Here is a 21,316-nt window from a genome sequence, read left to right as displayed (position 1 = left end):
GAGAGAAGCAAACTTGTAAGTTCCATTCAAGAGGTGCTAGCTCAATGGAATAATGATTGATGGCTCTGCAAAGTCCTCTTTAAATATTAACAAATTCTTGGAAATGAAAAAAAAGGACCGAGAAAGATAATCTCAAAACAGAAGAAATGGAATTATTCACTTCAGCTTGAAAGTACAAGGAAATAATAAAGATGAACAAAAGCCCAACAAAACCGGATCCAGGAATGTAGGAGAGCCAAATATGAGAATTTTTTCACTGACAGAGTAAAGATACGGGGTAGCAAACTTGTATGTTCCATTCGAGAGGCACTTAAATGAAAACAGAGATAAAAGTAAATTAATTATCATATTTTTTATTAGTTGTTTTAGATGAATATTTGATACATGTAATAAGAACACATTAATTGAATAATTGAAAATTATATGTTAGCAAAAATATAACAACACATGGGTAGCATTCTAGTTAAACACACTTATATAAACGTAATATACCTTTACTTTAATTGTACATATTAGTTTGAGTAATCAATAATGGAACACATAAATCCAATACAAAAACAAAAATCTATCTGCATATCTATATGTTATTGAATACTTGAGTATACGATTTTAATAAAAGAACGAGGGTATGGTTTACACGAAGAGTTCAGCGATTAAAGAAACGCGTCACTTATCACACACAGTGCACAATAGATGGTACAAACTTTAAAGGTACTTTTTAATATCTATTTTCCATGTTTTTGAAGGTTTCTGATTTTAATGAAAAGCCGTAAAACAAAGAAATGTGATTATGAGATCACAATAATTCAAAGAATTGAAAGGATTCATTTACTAAATAAAAAAATTGAATATTTTCAAAAAGACAAACTAAACCACATATATTGATAAAGAAAAAAATAGTGGTCAATGCAAAAAAAAAACCCCCACAACAAAATGAAAACAAACAAACAATCGATTAAACACTAGATATTTAATGATATTCATTCCTTAATTATTAAATGATGATACTTCACTGCGGTACTTAATGGTCATAAGTGAGTTACAGAAAATGAACTGGATTTATGTGAAAGTAATCCAGATACACACAATAGTACATGTATATTAAATTTGATATATTTTTTTGAAAAAAAGTCAAGAAAATACTAATAGACTACCGTTTTTGAAAAATTGTATGTATTCGGATACAGTTTTAGGATAAAAAAATCCTTTGAGATTTAGTTTAATTCACATTTCATTAAAATTCTGCTCCTGTACACTCAATATGAGCTAATGTTGTCAAGTATCATCGACGGAAATCATATTTCAAATACCAGAAACACGTACTATACTCTGTCCCGAGTTTTTGCTTCCACCACTTTTTGCATGATATTTCATTAATAGTAAATACCTTTGTGCTCAAACTACGTTCATCCACTAATATAAAAAAATGTCCAGATTATCTGTTTTGAAACGCCCCCTCTACCGCTTCAGGTTTCAATACACATCCCGAAATTGAAAGTCTACGGAGATTTTGCATTGCAACAGCCATTAATAAGCCCGAATGATAACGTTAAAAAATTGCGCGATGTATTCCGAGTGTATTCCGAATGGAGAAAAGATGTAAACATTCCCCATTATAAATCTCCGTAAGGAATCTGTTTTCGTTCCTGTGAATTTTTCTGAGATGGAAATGGATAATTGTTCAACGAAGATATCTTGGATATATTCCCTTTTAACGATTTCAACTGTATTTCTTTCACATGTATGTGTAATTTTATTCAAAATCATCAAAAATTGATGGAAGCAATAACTTGGGACAGACTATAGTATGTTCCTTTCTTGACTTTTATAATATTATGAACTTTATGAGAAAAAAAATCCATTATTACCTGGCCGAGCGTTTCATCTTGTAGTATAGGGCCACAGATGTTACCAGGGCCGCCAGCACCAGAACACTCACTAGAACTGTGACCACAATGGTTGTCGGAAAACTGTCTCCTTCTGGTTTGAGATTTCCATTTATTTCCAGTTTGTCATCAACGGCCTCCGTCACTAATCCACATCCTAAAATTGAAAAACGAATGGAATTTCTTATGAAGCTTAATAAGATGAAGCATGTAATAAGAACACATTAATTGAATAATTGAAAATTATATGTTAGCAAAAATATAACAACACATGGGTAGCATTCTAGTTAAACACACTTATATAAACGTAATATACCTTTACTTTAATTGTACATATTAGTTTGAGTAATCAATAATGGAACACATAAATCCAATACAAAAACAAAAATCTATCTGCATATCTATATGTTATTGAATACTTGAGTATACGATTTTAATAAAAGAACGAGGGTATGGTTTACACGAAGAGTTCAGCGATTAAAGAAACGCGTCACTTATCACACACAGTGCACAATAGATGGTACAAACTTTAAAGGTACTTTTTAATATCTATTTTCCATGTTTTTGAAGGTTTCTGATTTTAATGAAAAGCTGTAAAACAAAGAAATGTGATTATGAGATCACAATAATTCAAAGAATTGAAAGGATTCATTTACTAAATAAAAAAATTGAATATTTTCAAAAAGACAAACTAAACCACATATATTGATAAAGAAAAAAATAGTGGTCAATGCAAAAAAAAAAACCCCACAACAAAATGAAAACAAACAAACAATCGATTAAACACTAGATATTTAATGATATTCATTCCTTAATTATTAAATGATGATACTTCACTGCGGTACTTAATGGTCATAAGTGAGTTACAGAAAATGAACTGGATTTATGTGAAAGTAATCCAGATACACACAATAGTACATGTATATTAAATTTGATATATTTTTTTGAAAAAAAGTCAAGAAAATACTAATAGACTACCGTTTTTGAAAAATTGTATGTATTCGGATACAGTTTTAGGATAAAAAAATCCTTTGAGATTTAGTTTAATTCACATTTCATTAAAATTCTGCTCCTGTACACTCAATATGAGCTAATGTTGTCAAGTATCATCGACGGAAATCATATTTCAAATACCAGAAACACGTACTATACTCTGTCCCGAGTTTTTGCTTCCACCACTTTTTGCATGATATTTCATTAATAGTAAATACCTTTGTGCTCAAACTACGTTCATCCACTAATATAAAAAAATGTCCAGATTATCTGTTTTGAAACGCCCCCTCTACCGCTTCAGGTTTCAATACACATCCCGAAATTGAAAGTCTACGGAGATTTTGCATTGCAACAGCCATTAATAAGCCCGAATGATAACGTTAAAAAATTGCGCGATGTATTCCGAGTGTATTCCGAATGGAGAAAAGATGTAAACATTCCCCATTATAAATCTCCGTAAGGAATCTGTTTTCGTTCCTGTGAATTTTTCTGAGATGGAAATGGATAATTGTTCAACGAAGATATCTTGGATATATTCCCTTTTAACGATTTCAACTGTATTTCTTTCACATGTATGTGTAATTTTATTCAAAATCATCAAAAATTGATGGAAGCAATAACTTGGGACAGACTATAGTATGTTCCTTTCTTGACTTTTATAATATTATGAACTTTATGAGAAAAAAAATCCATTATTACCTGGCCGAGCGTTTCATCTTGTAGTATAGGGCCACAGATGTTACCAGGGCCGCCAGCACCAGAACACTCACTAGAACTGTGACCACAATGGTTGTCGGAAAACTGTCTCCTTCTGGTTTGAGATTTCCATTTATTTCCAGTTTGTCATCAACGGCCTCCGTCACTAATCCACATCCTAAAATTGAAAAACGAATGGAATTTCTTATGAAGCTTATAACCATTTCTGTAATTAGAGTTAGAATCGTTTATTGGCGTGCATATTATGAACTATGATTCGAAACAAATAACGTAACCTAACCATCTACTTTGCTCCATTCAGTGGTACTCCTTTCGGTGTTACAAGCTATACACTCCTCAGTTTCATGGATGCTGCCATCACCATAACATTTTCCATTGATGTAACAATATCCTACCTACAAGAATTTGAATGGTTGGTTTGCAAACATTTCATATAAATTTTTAAACATCTTAAAACAATTTAACATATTTAATGACAAAATAAGAGCGTCGTACCCTGAGAGTGAACTGGATATCCCCGGAAACATTGACCGTGTCCTGACAGACGCCGTCCAATACAAAGATGGTGTGATGTGTGCTGAAGTTACGGCCGTTGTTGGCCACAGAGAGGGTGATTCCCTGTACGAACCCCCGGGGGACAGAGCGTCTTCTCCTGGCCGGTCCCAGGGGACAGAACACCTCGGCTATACTGTCGTGTTCAGCTTGAACCATGTACTCAATGACCTCACCAACTTCTGTCTTGTTTTCTGTAACCTACATTACAATATCATCGTCTTTGAAATTATTTTTTGATATATGCCAAGTGCACTGACAAAAAATCACCATTCGGGTTCTTTTCCTCGCCTTAAAGTAAATCCACCCTCCTATGACGTCATACATTTTACATAAACCATGATTTCATTAAAATTCTTGCAAGTAGATTTGTAATTTCTAAGTTATTATAGGTGTACATCAAAAACTCAAATCAGTGTTTACTTGGAGATATTTTATTAGCGTTTTTCATCCTTATATTCGACATAATTCAATAATGACAAAGGGAAATAACTCTTTTCTATTTTTCTCTAAGTGATATATCTAAATGTTATAATTTTTATAATGTAAACAATTTTTTTTTATTAATTTTAGTTTTCTGGCATAGTAAGCAATAAAATTTGAATATATAAACCAGTATCCATCCACTTTTATTTAATTTTTAAACAAGAAAAAGTGTGATTTTCAGATGATAATTTCAGCCTTTGGTTTTTATTACCTTACATCTTAAATAGTATGGATACATATATATTTTCTTTATTTTTTTATGAAATTCAAGTCCAATAAGTTAAAAAAAGTTAAGTTTTTTAACTTTGAACCTATAATTTTATAGGTACGGAGTTACCTTAAATGCTTTTAAACATTTTAAGTTAAGCTGTTTCGTCCACACTGCCACAAATCTTTTGAATTTGACAGAGTAATTTTCTGTAATTATAAACCCCAAACAAGCCAAAACAAGAGGCCCACAGGCCTTGAGGGTCACCTGAATACCACAATATACTGTAAAATAGTTAACGGATGACATACGAACAACGGTTAAAGGTTTCCCGAGTGACTCAAGTGACCTCAAACTATTCTTGTTCATTATAAAGCCATATTTGCATCCATCCATCCATCTATCCCCAAGTGAAAAGCCTGAATTTATGTCCTATGGACGATGCATTTACAATTTAAATAACACATCATCACAAAATGGCTAACTTCTGATCAGAACGACATATCGTTTTATTAAAAGAATTTTATCGACAGCAAAATGTAACTTTCTACATAGCAGAGTAAATAAAGTGTCGGGCATGTGGTCCGTACATTCCGAGTTCGATTTCCGCTGGTGCTTTTGTTGTAACTTTCTAATTGAATTTAGATCATCTTTCTCAAATTTAAAAGTACAGAAGAAAATATTATATAGAGGGCTTCATAGAAATCATAGTCATGCATTTACTTTTCCTCAAATGGAAGTAGGAAGAAAATTTGCTAAGATTAAATAAATTTTCCTTTTAAGGCAATGTTGGCACTTCCATAGAGCCTAAATCCCTTACCCAGAGGCCATGAATTTCACAATTTGGGTAAAAGCATCCCTCATCATCCTAACCATGTGCTTTTAATTTCTCTGCTGAATGTCTAGAAGATTTTTATTTACAAATTTTTATCGAAAATGTATGCCCCTGGGGAATGGGGGTCATGAATTTCACAATTTATGTTCCACTTTTCCTATGAATGCTGGACACCAAACTTGGTCAAAATAACCCTAGTAGTTTCACCGAAGAAGCTGAAAATGTTTACAAATGTTAACGCACGATGAAGGGCGAAAATGGGATGCAATAAGTCACCTGATTTATTCAGGTGACCTAAAAAATTACCCACTTCATAATGAACACCGTATTTTCTCTGAAAAGATAACTTTTAGATTAGATAAGTCTTCATTTTCTAAAGGATAAAACTATTTTTATTTTCATCCATCACTTACATGGTATTCCAGAGTTGACACATAATTTAAACAAGAGGCCCAGGGGCCACATTGCTCACCTGAGCAACAATTGCCTTAATTCTGATCAAATTAGCATTACAGTATCAAAATATCTTGACAACTAAGTAGATCTTGCTAAAAAAAATTGAAAATCTGTCAATTTTTATCCACCTCTTTTTATTTTTTTTTTTGGGGGGGGGGGGGGTAAATACCAAGCCCCTTTTGTTGTTGTACCTGTAAGAAGATTTTTCTCTATTCCTATATAACCCCCCCCCCCCACCCATTTCGTGGCCCCACTTTTCTCTAGGGAATCATGGTTTCATCAAACTTGAATCTGCATAACCTGTGCTTTCACACTAAGTAATGAGTTTTGGACCGAAAACTTTTCCAGAATATTTTAAAGATTTTCTCTATATATTCCTATGTAAAAATTCAAACCGCCATCACGGCCCCGCCCTACCACTAGGGACTGTGATTTTGCAAACTTGAATTTACACTACCCGAGGATGCCTCTACACAAGTTTAAGTTTTTCTGGCCAAATAGTCTTTAAAAAGAAGATTTTTAAAGATTTTCTCTATATATTCCTATGTAAAAATTCACCTCCCATTGTGGCCTCACCCTACCCCTGGACTATTATTTAAACAAACGTGAATCTATACGATCAGGGGATGCTTCCACTCAAATTTGGGCTCTCCTGGCCTTATAGTTTTGAGAAGAAGATTTTTAAAGATTTTCTCGATATATAAAAATTTATCCCCTATTGTGGCCCCACCCTACCCACAGGGACCATGATTTGAACAAACTTGAATCTACACTATCTGAGGATGCTTCCACTCAAATTTGAGCTTTCCTGACCTAATAGTTTTTGAGAAGAAGATTTTTAAAGATTTTCTCTATACATTCCTATGTAAAACTTGATCCCCCAATTGTGGCCCACCCTACCCCCGGGGACCATTATTTGAACAAACTTAAATTTACACTATCTGAGGATGCTTCCACTCAAATTTGAGCTTTTCTGGCTTAATCGTTTTTGATAAGAATATTTTTAAGGTTTTTCTCTATATATTCCTATGTAAAACATGATCCCCCTATTGTGGCCCCACCCTACCCACAGGGACCATGATTTTAACAAACTTGAATCTACACTACCTGAGGATGCTTCCATTTTAATTTGAGCTTTTCTGACCTAATAGTTTTTGAGAAGACGATTTTTAAAGATTTTCTCAATAAATTCCTCTGTACAAATCCATTCCCCCATTGTGGCCCCACCATACCACCAGGAACTATGATTTGAACATACTTGAATCTACACTATCTGAGGAAGCTTCCATTTTAATTTGAGCTTTTCTAGCCTGATATTTTTGAGAAGAAGGCTTTTAAAGAATTTCTCTATATATTCCTATGTAAAACTTGATCCCCCAATTGTGGCCCCACCTTACCCCCGAGGACCATGATTTGAACAAACTTGAATTTACACTATCTGAGGAAGCTTCCATTTTAATTTGAGCTTTTCTAGCCTGATATTTTTGAGAAGAAGGCTTTTAAAGAATTTCTCTATATATTCCTATGTAAAACTTGATCCCCTTCTTGTGGCCCCTCCCTACCCCCGGGGACCATGATTTGAACAAACTTGAATCTACACTACCTGAGGATGCTTCCACACAAGTTAAGCTTTTCAGGCCGAATAAATTTTGAGAAGAAGATTTTTGAAAAATACCAACAATTTTTCAATAATTCTTAATTATCTCCCCTTTAAAGAGGGCGTGGCCCTTCATTTGAACAAACTTGAATCCCCTTCACCTAGTGGTGCTTTGTGCCAAATTTGGTTGGAATCTGCCCAGTGGTTCTTGAGAAGAAGATGAAAATGTGGAAAAGTTTACAACAACGACGACGACGACGACAACGACAGACAACGGACAAATTGTGATCAGAAAAGCTCACTTGAGCCTTTGGATCAGGTGAGCTAAAAATATTCTCCTGTTTTAGGGTAAAATGCTTTACTCACATGGAAAACTGTCAGCAAGCATTAGTGGGTGTGCATATCTAGAAACCCGTAGCCTTCCACCGGGGCCCTCTGGTAGGTTCTTTTATCACAGAGCCCTCCCTCCTCAATGTTTACTCCATACACTAGTGGGGGTTTGTTCAGGTCCATGGAACAATCCTTAGCTCCAAAATCTTCATCACATTCACATGTTCCTGAAACAAAAACATGTGAACATCCAGTTATTTTTTGTATGGTAGAAAAAAAGTGTATATGTAGTATTTGTTCTTGCTTTTCAACATTCATTCATTTACCATTAATACAGATTCCATGTCCGCTGCATTCATTTGTACAGGTTTTCTTTTTAACTTGTTCTGCTATGGATGGCTTTCCTTCCTCTGTAACTGCTTTAAGTGTGGTTTTCTGAGAAATTTCCTTCATACAAGTTGTTCTCAAAGCCTCTCGACTCCCTCCAGCCCAAATCGTGGAATTGGTCATCTGAAAAGTAATTAACTATGACCTGGTTTCAATCCGATTACATTTTTTATTGCTCCGTGCCTTGATTATATCGAGAAAACAAGCTTTAACAGCAAATGATGTTAAGTTAATATCTAAATAACTTTTTGAACCATTTTAATACCAAACACAGATTTATACGATCATGATATCCAAGACACAGTATTCTATGAGAGAGTCAGGAAATACACTTGGAACTCGACTACATGTTTTGTAAGTCTGAGATTGTTTGATAAAGTTATTGCAAAAATCGCTTGCTTTTTCCCGCGTCCAAATAACTTCCGCTTCACGCTTCGTCCTTGATATATTTATCTGTCAAAGAAAAACCCCCACAACTTTAAAATTTTTCACAAGTTTCAAAAACATTTTAAGTTATTCAAATGATGCTATTAATGTTTGTCCATTGTTATCCTTAATCTTTTAAACGTTTATAACTTCTCTTTAACTTCAAGTCAATATTATAACCATCTTCAGGAGTGACCGTCATCTCAAATTGTTAAATTCCTTTTCCATGTCACCGGGTAAAAAATGTGTGTTAAAATCCATAATATCTTTTGAAAACTTCTTTATTCGTAATACAATTTATGTGGTTGGTTCATCAATTTTATTTTCTGATAGAAAGTTATATTATTCTGCATATTAATACCGTAATCAAGTGATGTGACGAGTTCCATGACAATCAAATGCTACTAAAATCAGTGTAATTAAAACAATGAGAACATGGTTGTTGTTTTTTTCAGAAAGAAAAAGAAACATAAAAACGAAATCTGATTTATCGCTTACCCTAGGTACTTTCTATTTATTGCTCAAAGGTTGAAGAACTTTTTACTATATAAAGATAATACACATACCTCTTCGGTGTACGAAAGCCGAGAAGGATCATTCGAGATACGAGATTCAAAATACGAGATTCGAAATACGAGATTCAAGATTCGAAATTCGAGATTCAATATCTAAATAACCAATCAAATCAAGGATCTGAAAACACGTATCCTAGCGACATTAAACTGTTCTAAATAAAGATTATTAGTACATGCTCTTATATACAAATAAATGCTATGTTCACTTCTCCCTAGCTAACTAAATAATTGTTTGTATTTATTTTTACACAGAATATTCAAGTAGACTAGTTATAATGCAGTGTGTTTCGCAGATCTAAGTGATTTTGTTTGCCATTGTGCATTTCCACCTGATGCGTTTGACCCCTGGGGTATTTCACCACCAATAGATTAAACCCCGGCTTTATTCACCTTTTTTGTGTAAAAATGCGGTTATGGAAGAGAAACAATTGTCGTTTTATTTGCTAAACATGTGTTGTTCAAGATTTTTCTAAAGGACATACCCGATTAGAATTGAAAAATGAGTCGTTTAAAACTAATTTTGTCAATTTTTTTAGATTCATTTAGTTATATTTTGGTTCATTTGGGTAAATAGATGCACCAGCGCAACTCTAATTTATATATAATCAGGTCATAAATTCGAAATATTTTCAAAAATTAATAGCTTTAAAACCAGTGGATAAAAAAATGAAAGTCGACCTGAGTGCTAATACCTATGTTGAATGAATGGTACAGTAGGATATGCGCAAAAAAGTCCCGTCTACTCTTTCCTACCCTATATTTATTGGAACATTAAATCCGATTATAAGAGTCAAATTTAATCAAGTACGGATATATATATATATATATATATATATATATATATATATATATATATATATATATATATATATATATATATATATATATATATATATATATATATATATATATACCTTTTTATCAAAAGTAAAACTACTCATAATTTATCTATAGTGCATCGTTATGGAGCTACACAGAAAGTTTGAAATTAATTTGCCGAGCCAAATAAAAAAAAAAAGCCTGGAAAACGAAGAGAAAACGAAGTGGGGACAGAATTACTGACAAATTAAATTAGGACTATATAGCCCCCCCCCCCCCCCCCCCCCGAAATTTATTTACTGAAAACAGATTATTGAGTACAACATCCGCACACAATTTAAAGAAAATTCCATGTTTTTTTGTTATCATTTTCGCTAGCTAATGTAAGAAATCACAATTACCCCAAACCCCTCCACGGAAAAGGAAATGCTAGGTGATGAGAGAGAGAGAGAGAGAGAGAGAGAGAGAGAGAGAGAGAGAGAGAGAGAGAGAGAGAGAGAGAGAGTCGATGTAAATCACACGTGCGCTAACACCGTTCAAATTAAAGCTTGCTAGTTGGTCTGCCCTAACCTAGCTACCTCCTCTCTTTTCTCCTTTGAGTGGATTAATTGTCTGTATATGCTTGTATCAAATCAAACAATTTCAAATTCTAAATCAAAATTGAATATGACACTACAAAACTCTCTGTCTCTCTTTCTCTCTGTCTGTCTCTCTCTCTCTCTCTCTCTCTCTCTCTCTCTCTCTCTCTCTCTCTCTCTCTCTCTCTCTCTCATATCGACAATGACATTGATACCCTACAATACACTATTCCTATCTGGATTGTTGTCGTTGAGGTTGTAAATCATTATATCTCCTATGGTTTAAAACTTTATCATAACCTATATTTTGACATGTTGATTATTTCATTGAATTTCGTTTCATAGCTAAAACCACACATAGTTTTAATTATTTAGATCAAACAGATCTTTTTTCGCGAGCCGATTTTTACACAGTTGGGGCGAATACACTACGGGTTAAAATGGTTCGGGGGGGAAATACATACAGGACAAACAAAATCACATAGATTCGCAAAGCCAACACTGTTATCACTAATTTAATTGTATATATTGTGTGGGGTTAATTCATCAATGTTAATTTAACCATTTTATAACCATTACATAAGAGCTATTAAGGCATTTATTTGTAGGAAAAAGCATGTACGAATGATCTTTATTTAGAACAGTTTGATGTTGCTAGGATACAGGTTTCAGATCCATGATTTGATTGGTTAATTTAGATATTGAATCTCGAATTTCGAATCTTGAATCTCGTAACTATTTCGAATCTCGTATTTTGAATCTCGAATCTCGAATGATCCTTCTCGGCTTTCGTATCGGTGTCTGTGAATTCGCTCAATTGAATGTCTTGTCTCTGGAACATTTTGTAGGAGAACGGTTTAACAGCAGACCGTTTATTCCGGATTTGACATTTATTTTTATTTAGTGCTGGGTTGTCCTCCTTGGCACATTTTACAATGGTGTCCTCAGAGCAATCGCGAATTTCTGTAGGTTTGTTTCCGGACACTTGTTCATATGGACATGTACAGTAGAATACATCGTGTTTCCAGCGAGGCAAAGCATTCAACTGGTCCTCGTTCATGTTTCCCCAAAACTCAGCCTTCCCGAGACTATCGTCAGAAAAATTTTACAATTTACAAAGGAAAAGGATATAAATGTATTTCATTCAGGGTACATTGAAGTCTTGATGCTTTCAGCGAAATCTCATCATAGCACAGGTAAAACCTTGATGGTTTTAGAAGTATTTTTATTTTTTAAAGATTAACCTGGTTTAATAAAATTTAACGATTATATGAAATATTTGAAAAACGATACCTCCACTATTGATTAAATGCTTCAGTACTCCACAGTAAATTACCGCCCCTGTCCATGAAATCATCCCACATATTTCCGTTCAGAGTTCCACACAGTCCGCCCGTCAAATCACGGTCGGATTTGGACGGATAAACGTGTACGTTGACTGTCCGAACGTTATCTGTGAGATAATCCTCCAACACCGCTTGAACATACGTACCACTCGGAAAGTATATCTAAGGATGAAGTTGAAGTATCAGTTTGTAATGGTAGATATAAAAAACACTATCTTTCAATTAATAACCCACACAATTATTCTGTGTTTTATCTGACCAATTATACTTAACTTTTAGTTTAATTTATAAATCCTTTATAAAGTGGTTATTTTGAATCAAATGAAGCTTAATAAAAGATATGGATAGTGCATTAAAAAAAAAGATAATTAGTCTCTATGAAGTATTTTACTGAATAAAAAACCAACTCTATAGTTTTTTTCGTGAAGTTTTCGGGCATCCAAAAGGTTCTCGTTGCAGGACAGGTATTTAATCCGTATGGGTTTATATGGACATCGATTAATGACGAACACGTCCGCCCCCGCCCGTACGGCTACAGCGCAGACACAAAAGGGGTCCCATGTGGGACGTCCTGGTCCCCTGCTACACGCTGTTGTCTCAATCTGAACCTATAGAATAACAATGAATAGTATCCCCAATGGTCTTTCATTGTTAGAAGTCTTTACGATAAAGATAAAATAAAAAAAATTTATATCCCATCTTCTAGTCATAATTTTGTATGTATATTCAGTTAAAGTTTTATTAGCTTTTATTTATTTTTGTGATTAAAGACGCTCCATAGAGTGCTACAGTCAGCTAGTCACTGACTGTTAGACCAGTTTTCGTGTGCGAGTTAGTTCTCACCAGGTAGTTGAGAGATGGTGTGTTCTTTGGTAAGAACCTTCGTGGTATTGGACCTGCTCCTCCTTTGTCATATTTAACGAAAAAAGGTGTCCAAACAAAATAGATTGGCAAGATCATCATGAAAAAACTTGAAAGGGGAGGTAAGTCACAATTTTGTATATATGTTCAATTAAAAAGTTATTAGTTTTTATTTATTATTGTGAGTAACGGTGCTCCATAGAGTGCTACAGTCAGCTAGTCACTGTCTGATAGACCGGTTTAGTTCTGGGCAGGTCGTTGAGAGAAGGTGTGTCCTCTAATAAAAACCTTCGTAGTATTCGTCAAAATGTCTTAGAACCTACATGTGGCCTATGTCTATTTCTATTTGTGTGGGACGAAATCCTGTGTGGAGTGTTTGAAAAAAAATATGATGATAAACCAGTAACGTACAAAACATTAAGTCAAAAAAGTGATTTTCTCTTATATGTAATTTAGCCTATTTGGCTGAAAATTGCAAATCCAAATCTGATGGCATCACTGGAATGTAGTATGTGTTTCCAATTCCGGTGATGTGATGTTAGGACACTGTAAGCTAGTATAGTGAATTGGGGTAGTGGTAAGCTCGTTGAAATTTGGAAAATGCACTCCTTGTTCCTCAGGAAGGAGTCTTGCAGCATTCCCACGTTTGTTTTCAAATGACATATGCGTCGACTTTTGAGATTTCAGAATGTTTTGGGACGTTTACGAGGTATCTTCTAAATTTCTAGGTACCGCACTTTGAAAATACTATTCAAGAACAGAAATATCTTGATGGATTGCACCCATAGCAAGTGTCCGCAATACAGAATTTTACTACGAGGTAATACTTGTCGATGTTTGTGTTAACCAAATAGGACAGAACCTTGCTAAAAAGTGTTGCATTGTTCTTCAAAGGCGGTTCTTTTATTGTCATACAATGTTTTAATTTATCCAACTCTCTTGAAAAAACTTTCACGGCACTTTGGTTATCAATAACTTGTTTCTTCTCAAATCCCCACAATACTGCGCTCCCTCACATGGCCCTTAAGAACAACCCCACTTTGTGTGTCCAAGTCTAAAATGACAGTTTCCACATTTGAGTTTAGTTTGATCAATTTTGACATTTAATGGGTTACTTAAGTTTTTTTTCTAGATGAGATACGTGGTTTCTTGCGCTATTAATTCCTACAGAGTTCATCTTTTAATTCATCAATAAAAATTTGTAGCGGTGACTTATGGATAAGTGTTGATAATTGGCACTGGTCATGTTCATGAAGATCTACATTGATAGTGATATCAGGTGAATCATGTTGCTCTTCAACAAATAATAATTTCGGTTTTAAAAGTTTTGGAAGCCACCTGAGTTTGCTAGGATACTGGCTGGGGGAACATCCATCAAACGTTTTCATTTTGAACCGACGCAAGGACGATCCAGCGACAGGGACGGCGCACCTGAATGCCTCGGCAATGCACGTGTTGCTGATTGCTATTATCCAGTTAGCATCATCGTCAAGATATTGCTTTTCAAAAGTCCTTCAAACGATTAATTCTTGTCTTTATTTCACACTTTAACTCTTCATAAGTACACGGTTTATCTGGTACATTGAACTTGATTATCTCCCCTGGCCCATATTCCACTTGCACTTGAATATCCTCCATCTTGTTTCTAGACATGCAGTTCGGGCGATTATAATATAAATTGTAGCAAGTTTTAACGTAATCAAATATGGGGTTTATGAATGAGTGTTCGCAGATAAAATAAAGATATACTATTCCAAAGTTTCGCGCTGAATTATAATATGCAAAGTCGTTTGTCGTTTTTTAAGAGATGTATAAAAGGTAGGTTTAAAACAAACAAAATGGCAACCGCAAAGGACCCAAAATGTAGAGAATACAAGAACAGCGTGGGTACAAGCAAAGACCTGTGACTTCTGATAGTTCAAGAAATAATAGAGCATGGAGAAAAACTGGATACCGGTGATGTTTCCAAGGGTATTTTTACTATCGTTGCTAATAAATATCGAGTTTCATTCATGACTTCTTCAAAGCTGTAAAAGGTATATGTCCAACGGAAACGTAGAGGCGACCCCGCAACATTTGAATGGTCGTCCAGACACCTCCAGATGTAAACGTGATCGAATTTGTAAAAAATGAGTCGCCAACAATGACCGGAAAAGAAATACAAGATAAAATTAAAAGATACTTTCCTGTTTCAGGTTACTATCTGTTTAAAATTGTTTTAGTAATATAAAATCGCATTCATAAATGTTGTTATAAAATTACAATATAGACTACAAAAGGCATGTAGTGCGAGTTTTGTGAGAAAAGTTGTTGGTAAATTCGTTTATTAGTCTTCTTTTTGATCTTGGGATCTTTTGGTTTGTTTTGTATTTGTTGTTTTGTAAGGGCCATTTCTGTGAAAACGATCTAAGTGACTCTTTCAAAAGAACTGAACTATATGTACAAACGTGTGAGCCACTCAAAAGGTACCGGATTTACCCAATATGATATGGTGTATAACCAGGCATATATAGATTTTGGTCAAAGAAAGACGGCAAGACAACTTAAATTTATAGATGAAAGCGGGTTTAAGGTCACATGCGGTGACAGAAATTATGGTCATTCTAAACAGGGGGAACCATGCATCGAAATCGGCCGGAATCTTGCTGGCAGAAATTTGCCTTTAAATTTGTCGTTTGGTGTGATTTTGTTTTGTATTTCAATTTCGTTGATGGTTCCGCAAACACAGCCTTTACCTTTACTTTTGGCACGAGTCATCATTCTCTCTGGACGACTTCCGACGACCAGTATTTTTCTCGGTGATGTGGTCATCGTTGACAATTGTGTCATTCCCCAGAAGCGTGTCGAGAGAATATTAACTCAATTTCTTGGGTAGTAGAACATGGAGTACACGTTACTTACGACATATTCAAAAAATTATAAAAACAGAAAAGTAGAATTTGACCAAAATCGTGACCATGTCCCTTTCGTTATTGTATCATATCAAAACTTTGTAAGACAATAAAGCAAAAATACGAGAATACGTAAATACCTCCAAAGAGAAACCTTTTCTCTTTCCCCAGTAGAGAACGAATCTTCCAGGGTTTTGATTTTCGTATCTTACAAAGAAGATGAATGAAATCAATTAAGACGATCATTTCTTCTATGAAATACCATAACATTTTGATGAAATTGTAAAGAGTTTGGGCAAACTTTTCAAACTAAACAGTATCTACATTGTAGAATATGTGAATAAGTAACCATTTAAGAAATGAAGATAATAATTTTTCTATTGATCGACGTATCTTTGATACGTCGATCAATAGAAAAATTATTATCTTCATTTCTTATCATTTAATAAAACATTTTCAAATCAAAAAATGTTAAGTGTCATTGATCAAAAATGTAAATAATGTAAATGAAGCGGCGCGTATGAATACAAAACAACAACAGCAACAATATTTAAAATGGTTGCGCCTTCAGCTGATGCAGAGCTACTGAGTTGAATTAATGGATTAAACACAAATAGTGAGTTAAAATCTGAACCGGCTGAATTGAAAACAAAAGGAAAATACATGCGATAGCTTGTGATATTATTCACTGTGCTGGAAAATTCGTAATAAAACTAGTTTTCATGTGTGATCGCTGGAATATGCAACTGGAGATAACTATCCAAAGAGAGGCGATCATGGACGAATATAGTTGATATGTCGACAAAGAATAGTATGTATAAGCTACTTTTGTAAACGTTGTGGTAACTAGCTAGCCAGTGATGTACTTACATGGTATATCTGCCGCTTGGAATGCGCCGGAGGAGTTGATGCATTACTCTTAGTCTTAGCTTTTCTTTACGATGCTTATTCTGATGACCGATCATGTACATGTGTAAATTTAAAAATCATCGTTACCAAATTTGAACAGCAGTGTTACCGTGAAAGTGTATAGGCCTATATGTTCGTTATAATTATTCTGGAAAAGGAACAGCCAGCCTCGCAGTAATGTTGATTGATCTCAAGCAGACGAAATCGTGAGAAGACGCTTAATTTTCTATTTCGTGAATCAAATAATGTATTTTGTTTATTTTTGAAGGTTAAACTTTCAAGTTTTTATGTTTATAAAATTGTATTTTGTCTGCTGACAATAAAACAGACATAACTTTACATTTTGTTGACAGTGTTTATTTTGGAAATTCCCGTTCTATAAATAGTGTTAGATCAGAACAGTTTAGAAAAGTAGATCCGGCAAAAATTTTATTGATGCAGGTATCAAAGAAATTTTTCGACCAATCAGAAGCGCCGATATCTCATCAAACGAATAAATATTAAATGATTTCATGATCTTGTATCAGAAAATATTGATACCAGAGGACTTACCTCCTTCCATCAAACGTCAGCATGTGTGGATCATTGACGGCGGGACATTCCTAGCCATGCCAAATATCAGGGCTATGTAAAATCTACAAAGTACACCCCAGGTAAATGTAGAGCTTGTATAGAGCATATACAGCCATTTCTGGAGAAAAGGTAAGGAAAAAACGTTAATACTTTTGTATTTTTTGAAATTTAGCAAATATTTATATTATTAACCGATTTTCATTAAATCTTAATTTGCCTTCATCAAATTATGTAATTGAAAATTATTTCTACATTATTATAAATGGAATATAGCTTAAATAAACACATGAACATAAACATCCTGGAGCTCGATCCCACTCCACTCGGGACTTCCTTCCTTCTGTCCAGTTATCATTCCGATCCGGAAAGCGCCATCTGGTGAATCCGGAAGAACCAAATCGTATTCTGGCATGTCAATAAATGCAATTGGAAGTGTGACTTTTTTATCCCAATCCGTTTGGAAAATTCTAAACCCACAATTTTTGCCTTGACTTATTAAGGTTTTTGCAGATTTTATCACTGAAGAACATTTTTCCGGATCTCTTGGAACGTTCATCTCAATATCCAACCCACAGTTTTCTACACTGCCATTTGGCATGAAAGGACAACCGAAAGGAACTGTTAACTTGATTTCAATATGCCCCTCTGGTTTGTCTCTTTTGATGTTAACTCTAGTGGACGTGACCTGCGTTTGAATCGTTAATTGATATTCCCAAAATATTTATTTCAATTTCACAAATTAGAGATTTATTTGTTATAAAGGGTTTACTTACTTGTATGCCAGCAAAGACAGTTTTACTTATCTCCGAGAAAGGTCCGGGCACACCGTCTGGTACCTCTTTTAAACGCACCGAGCACTTGATCTTAAATAAAGGTTCATGAATAGGACTCAATTTTAAATATGAGATTCTATCTTGTTAATGAGTAATATGTTAACAAAATAGAAAAACATACAAAATACTAGGAAAACCATAAACTCAAATATGACAAAAAAAGAAACCAACAACAATTATCAAATATAAATAATGACAATAAATGACCCCAATGTCTGAAAGTGTTTTATAATTCACTTAAACCCGGGATCTATGGGAATGATGGGTGTATTAAGTGTCCGGATCCCCTCAGTCTACAGGTATTTCAGATTTATACTCTGTCTGGATTTATGTGTCGGTTTTATTGTACTTCTGTGACAGGTGAGTGCATTTTTGTTTTACATCGTCAAAAAGTGACGGAAACGATAACCTATGACGTACTATAATTTATTTAGTAAAGTTAATAATGGTTTCCGTGGACACTCCACTCCCTTCTCTTTTAGAAGAAAACGAATCATCTTTTTTTTGGAGAGGGAGGGGATTCGCATGCGTGCATTTTCAATGTTATACAATATAATTAGCAATAAAAAACAAAAAATAAATATTATTTAATTTGTTGTCGGAACCTAACGCACAGAAGGGAAAATTTTGAACTGTCATAACTTACGTTGATGCCAAGCTTCAGATATCCCTTTCTTTCATCTTTATCGTCATAACCCAGATCTGTATTTCTTATGGACTCATTTTGGACGCCATCTTTAATCATAAGAGGCTCGTCATCTATATACCACTTCACCTGATAGTAGTATTCGAATCCTTTTGCAGTAAAGGAACAGACGAATTGTAGTTGCTGCATTGCTGTCTTGCCCTCCACCCTGACAAACTGGTGGCTCACCACGGGTCGTTCCACCACATCAGTTGGTGGAGTACCTAAATTAGACTTTATTTTTGATAATGAATTTTGCAATGCTTCCAGGAGTAAACAAAAATAACCTATAAATCCACTTTATATCCAGATTTTTGTTTATGTTGTTTCTTCATAACGAGATGAAAATGTTTCACATAAAAGTATAATGTTCTAATGTTTAAAATGCATTAAAATCACTTGAGTTATTGATGACTTTTTTTTTCTTTTTAAAAAAAAATTGTACGTACCGTTGGTAGAATATTCTGAAAATTCAGTTTATAAAAGTAACAATAAACGATTTAAGAAAATACATTAAATCTAAAAATGGCTTGTAGATTGTAGCAAATTAAAAAAAATAGTTTTTCTTACCCCAAGTTGCACACCTAGAACTGTTGGCTGATGTGTAATTTTTCTTACTTTGACATACATTTTTGCACATTATTTAACTGTTTTATGTAAATTTTCTGTTTACATTCAGTATGCGGACCTTCATAACTACTTTGAAGTGTTTTATGTTTAGAGATATCAGCTTATAAACGGATGAACGGATTGCGGTGACGAAAGAGAAATATGGAGGATAATGCCTTTTACCAGTCGTGTTCAGCTTTAATTAACTTTAAATAACTATTGCCAGTAGAGTTATCGTTTTAAGACCACTCATCTAGATTACCATAAGAATCTTTGATTTGATAATAGCACTTAAAAAAGATCACACCATTGATTCCAGGGAAGAAAGCGAGATATGAACGTAAACAGTAACTAAATGCAACTTGAATTTTTGTTTTGTAAGGCTAAAAAATAATTAAAAAGGAGCTTTGGTGAATTTTTAATTTAATAGTAAGTCTCAATAAAATTTTGAAAACTCACGGAAACAGTACGCCTTGTAGCAACTTGTTGGGGGAGTCAGGTAATAGACATTGTAATCAACACATTTCTTGATCTTGATCGGCAGTGTTTCGGCACACGAGTCCTGTAGTCCCACGACGCATGCGTCCCTCTCAACTTCCTCGCTAACGTTTCCAGGAGGAGGCTCTATATGATTGTGAGTAAACTAGTTAAGTGCAAGTATTTTAAATAGATTGTACGTTTGCATTATTTTCTGAAGAACTACAATGCCAATATATATATATATATATATATATATATATATATATATATATATATATATATATATATATATATATATATATATATATATATATATATTCGAAATCATTTTCTTCAAAAAGAAAAACAAACTTACTGTGATGATAATTACAATATTTCATGAATTTATTTTATGTAATGAAAAAATAGTACATCCAAGGCATGTTCATTGGCTTTTATTATGCACGATCAAGAGAGCATAATTTTACTGTCGATAAGTGCTGTTTTATATATTAAATATCTTCATCCTCTGAGGACTCTCATATCTATAAACAATTTTATCTGATGCAGGTATTTTTCTGAATTCTAGATACCTTTATACCCGTTTGTATAATTAATTTTCTTTTTTCGTTATCAAGCAGATAACATGCTTGAATTAGGAGACATACTTGGCAATACGTCAACAGGCAGGGAAGGGAGTGTGAAGATGGGGGAGAATGAACATGGTGCAAGGATATATAGGTATATTGGAATTTTAGCAGAGTTATAAGGTTGAAAAAAACTACACTCTATTGAAAAGTAGAAAGAAAATAAATGAAGTAGCAGCAATATTAATGTCATTTTTGATGTCGTGTACATGTACAATTAGAAGGTATAATGAACAAAAGTTTCAACCTACGCATTTGGTGGCTTTCTTTTACTTCTACACTTTTACGGAGGGTATCGGAGCCTACACTTGTTGTGTTTCAACTTATAAACTGTCCTTCTTTTTTAATGAATTGTCAACATATAAAGTTATATAGCCTCTTATTTATGCAAATGTTTTGAATTGTATCTGTCAATGTAATGAATTCTCTTTCATAAATCAACGTTTCAAACTTCATATTTTTTTAAAGTCGATAATGCAGATAGCAATAAACTGGGAAATCCAATGAAGTGATTTAAATTGTATAGAAATCACAAGATACAATTCAATTCATTTAAATAAATAAGAGGTCACAATACTTTATGTAATGACAATACAATAAAAAGAAGGACATGCAATCTATAAGTTGAAACACAATTGTTGGCCCCGCTACGCTACCG

The 21,316-nt window shown here is 34.0% G+C and overlaps 2 protein-coding genes across 2 annotated transcripts; both read right to left on the bottom strand.

Annotated features, from left to right (window-relative positions):
* Positions 1-2,111: 2,111 nt before the first annotated feature.
* Positions 2,112-8,571, bottom strand: LOC117690095 (uncharacterized). The gene is made up of 6 exons (XM_066069854.1): positions 8,387-8,571; positions 8,097-8,287; positions 4,092-4,349; positions 3,877-3,991; positions 3,579-3,753; positions 2,112-2,477 (listed from the first exon to the last, which is right to left on the bottom strand). The coding sequence occupies exons 3-6, from the start codon at positions 4,305-4,307 to the stop codon at positions 2,429-2,431; spliced, it is 555 nt and encodes a 184-aa protein (XP_065925926.1). The 5' UTR covers positions 4,308-4,349; positions 8,097-8,287; positions 8,387-8,571; the 3' UTR covers positions 2,112-2,428.
* A 3,074-nt stretch (positions 8,572-11,645) lies between these two features.
* On the bottom strand, positions 11,646-20,913 carry LOC117690094 (uncharacterized). The gene is made up of 11 exons (XM_066068936.1): positions 20,910-20,913; positions 20,012-20,176; positions 19,393-19,407; positions 18,905-19,167; positions 18,199-18,288; positions 17,712-18,110; positions 17,405-17,487; positions 16,084-16,150; positions 12,599-12,799; positions 12,139-12,353; positions 11,646-11,933 (listed from the first exon to the last, which is right to left on the bottom strand). Exons 1-7 carry the CDS (start codon positions 20,911-20,913, stop codon positions 17,455-17,457), a joined length of 969 nt encoding a protein of 322 aa, XP_065925008.1. The 3' UTR covers positions 11,646-11,933; positions 12,139-12,353; positions 12,599-12,799; positions 16,084-16,150; positions 17,405-17,454.
* Positions 20,914-21,316: the final 403 nt, after the last annotated feature.

Source organism: Magallana gigas, chromosome 8 (genome assembly GCF_963853765.1).
Source record: "Magallana gigas chromosome 8, xbMagGiga1.1, whole genome shotgun sequence".
Lineage (NCBI taxonomy): Eukaryota > Metazoa > Mollusca > Bivalvia > Ostreida > Ostreidae > Magallana > Magallana gigas.
The sequence above is the reverse complement of the archived record's forward strand: the minus strand, read 5'-3'. Positions and strand labels throughout refer to the sequence as shown.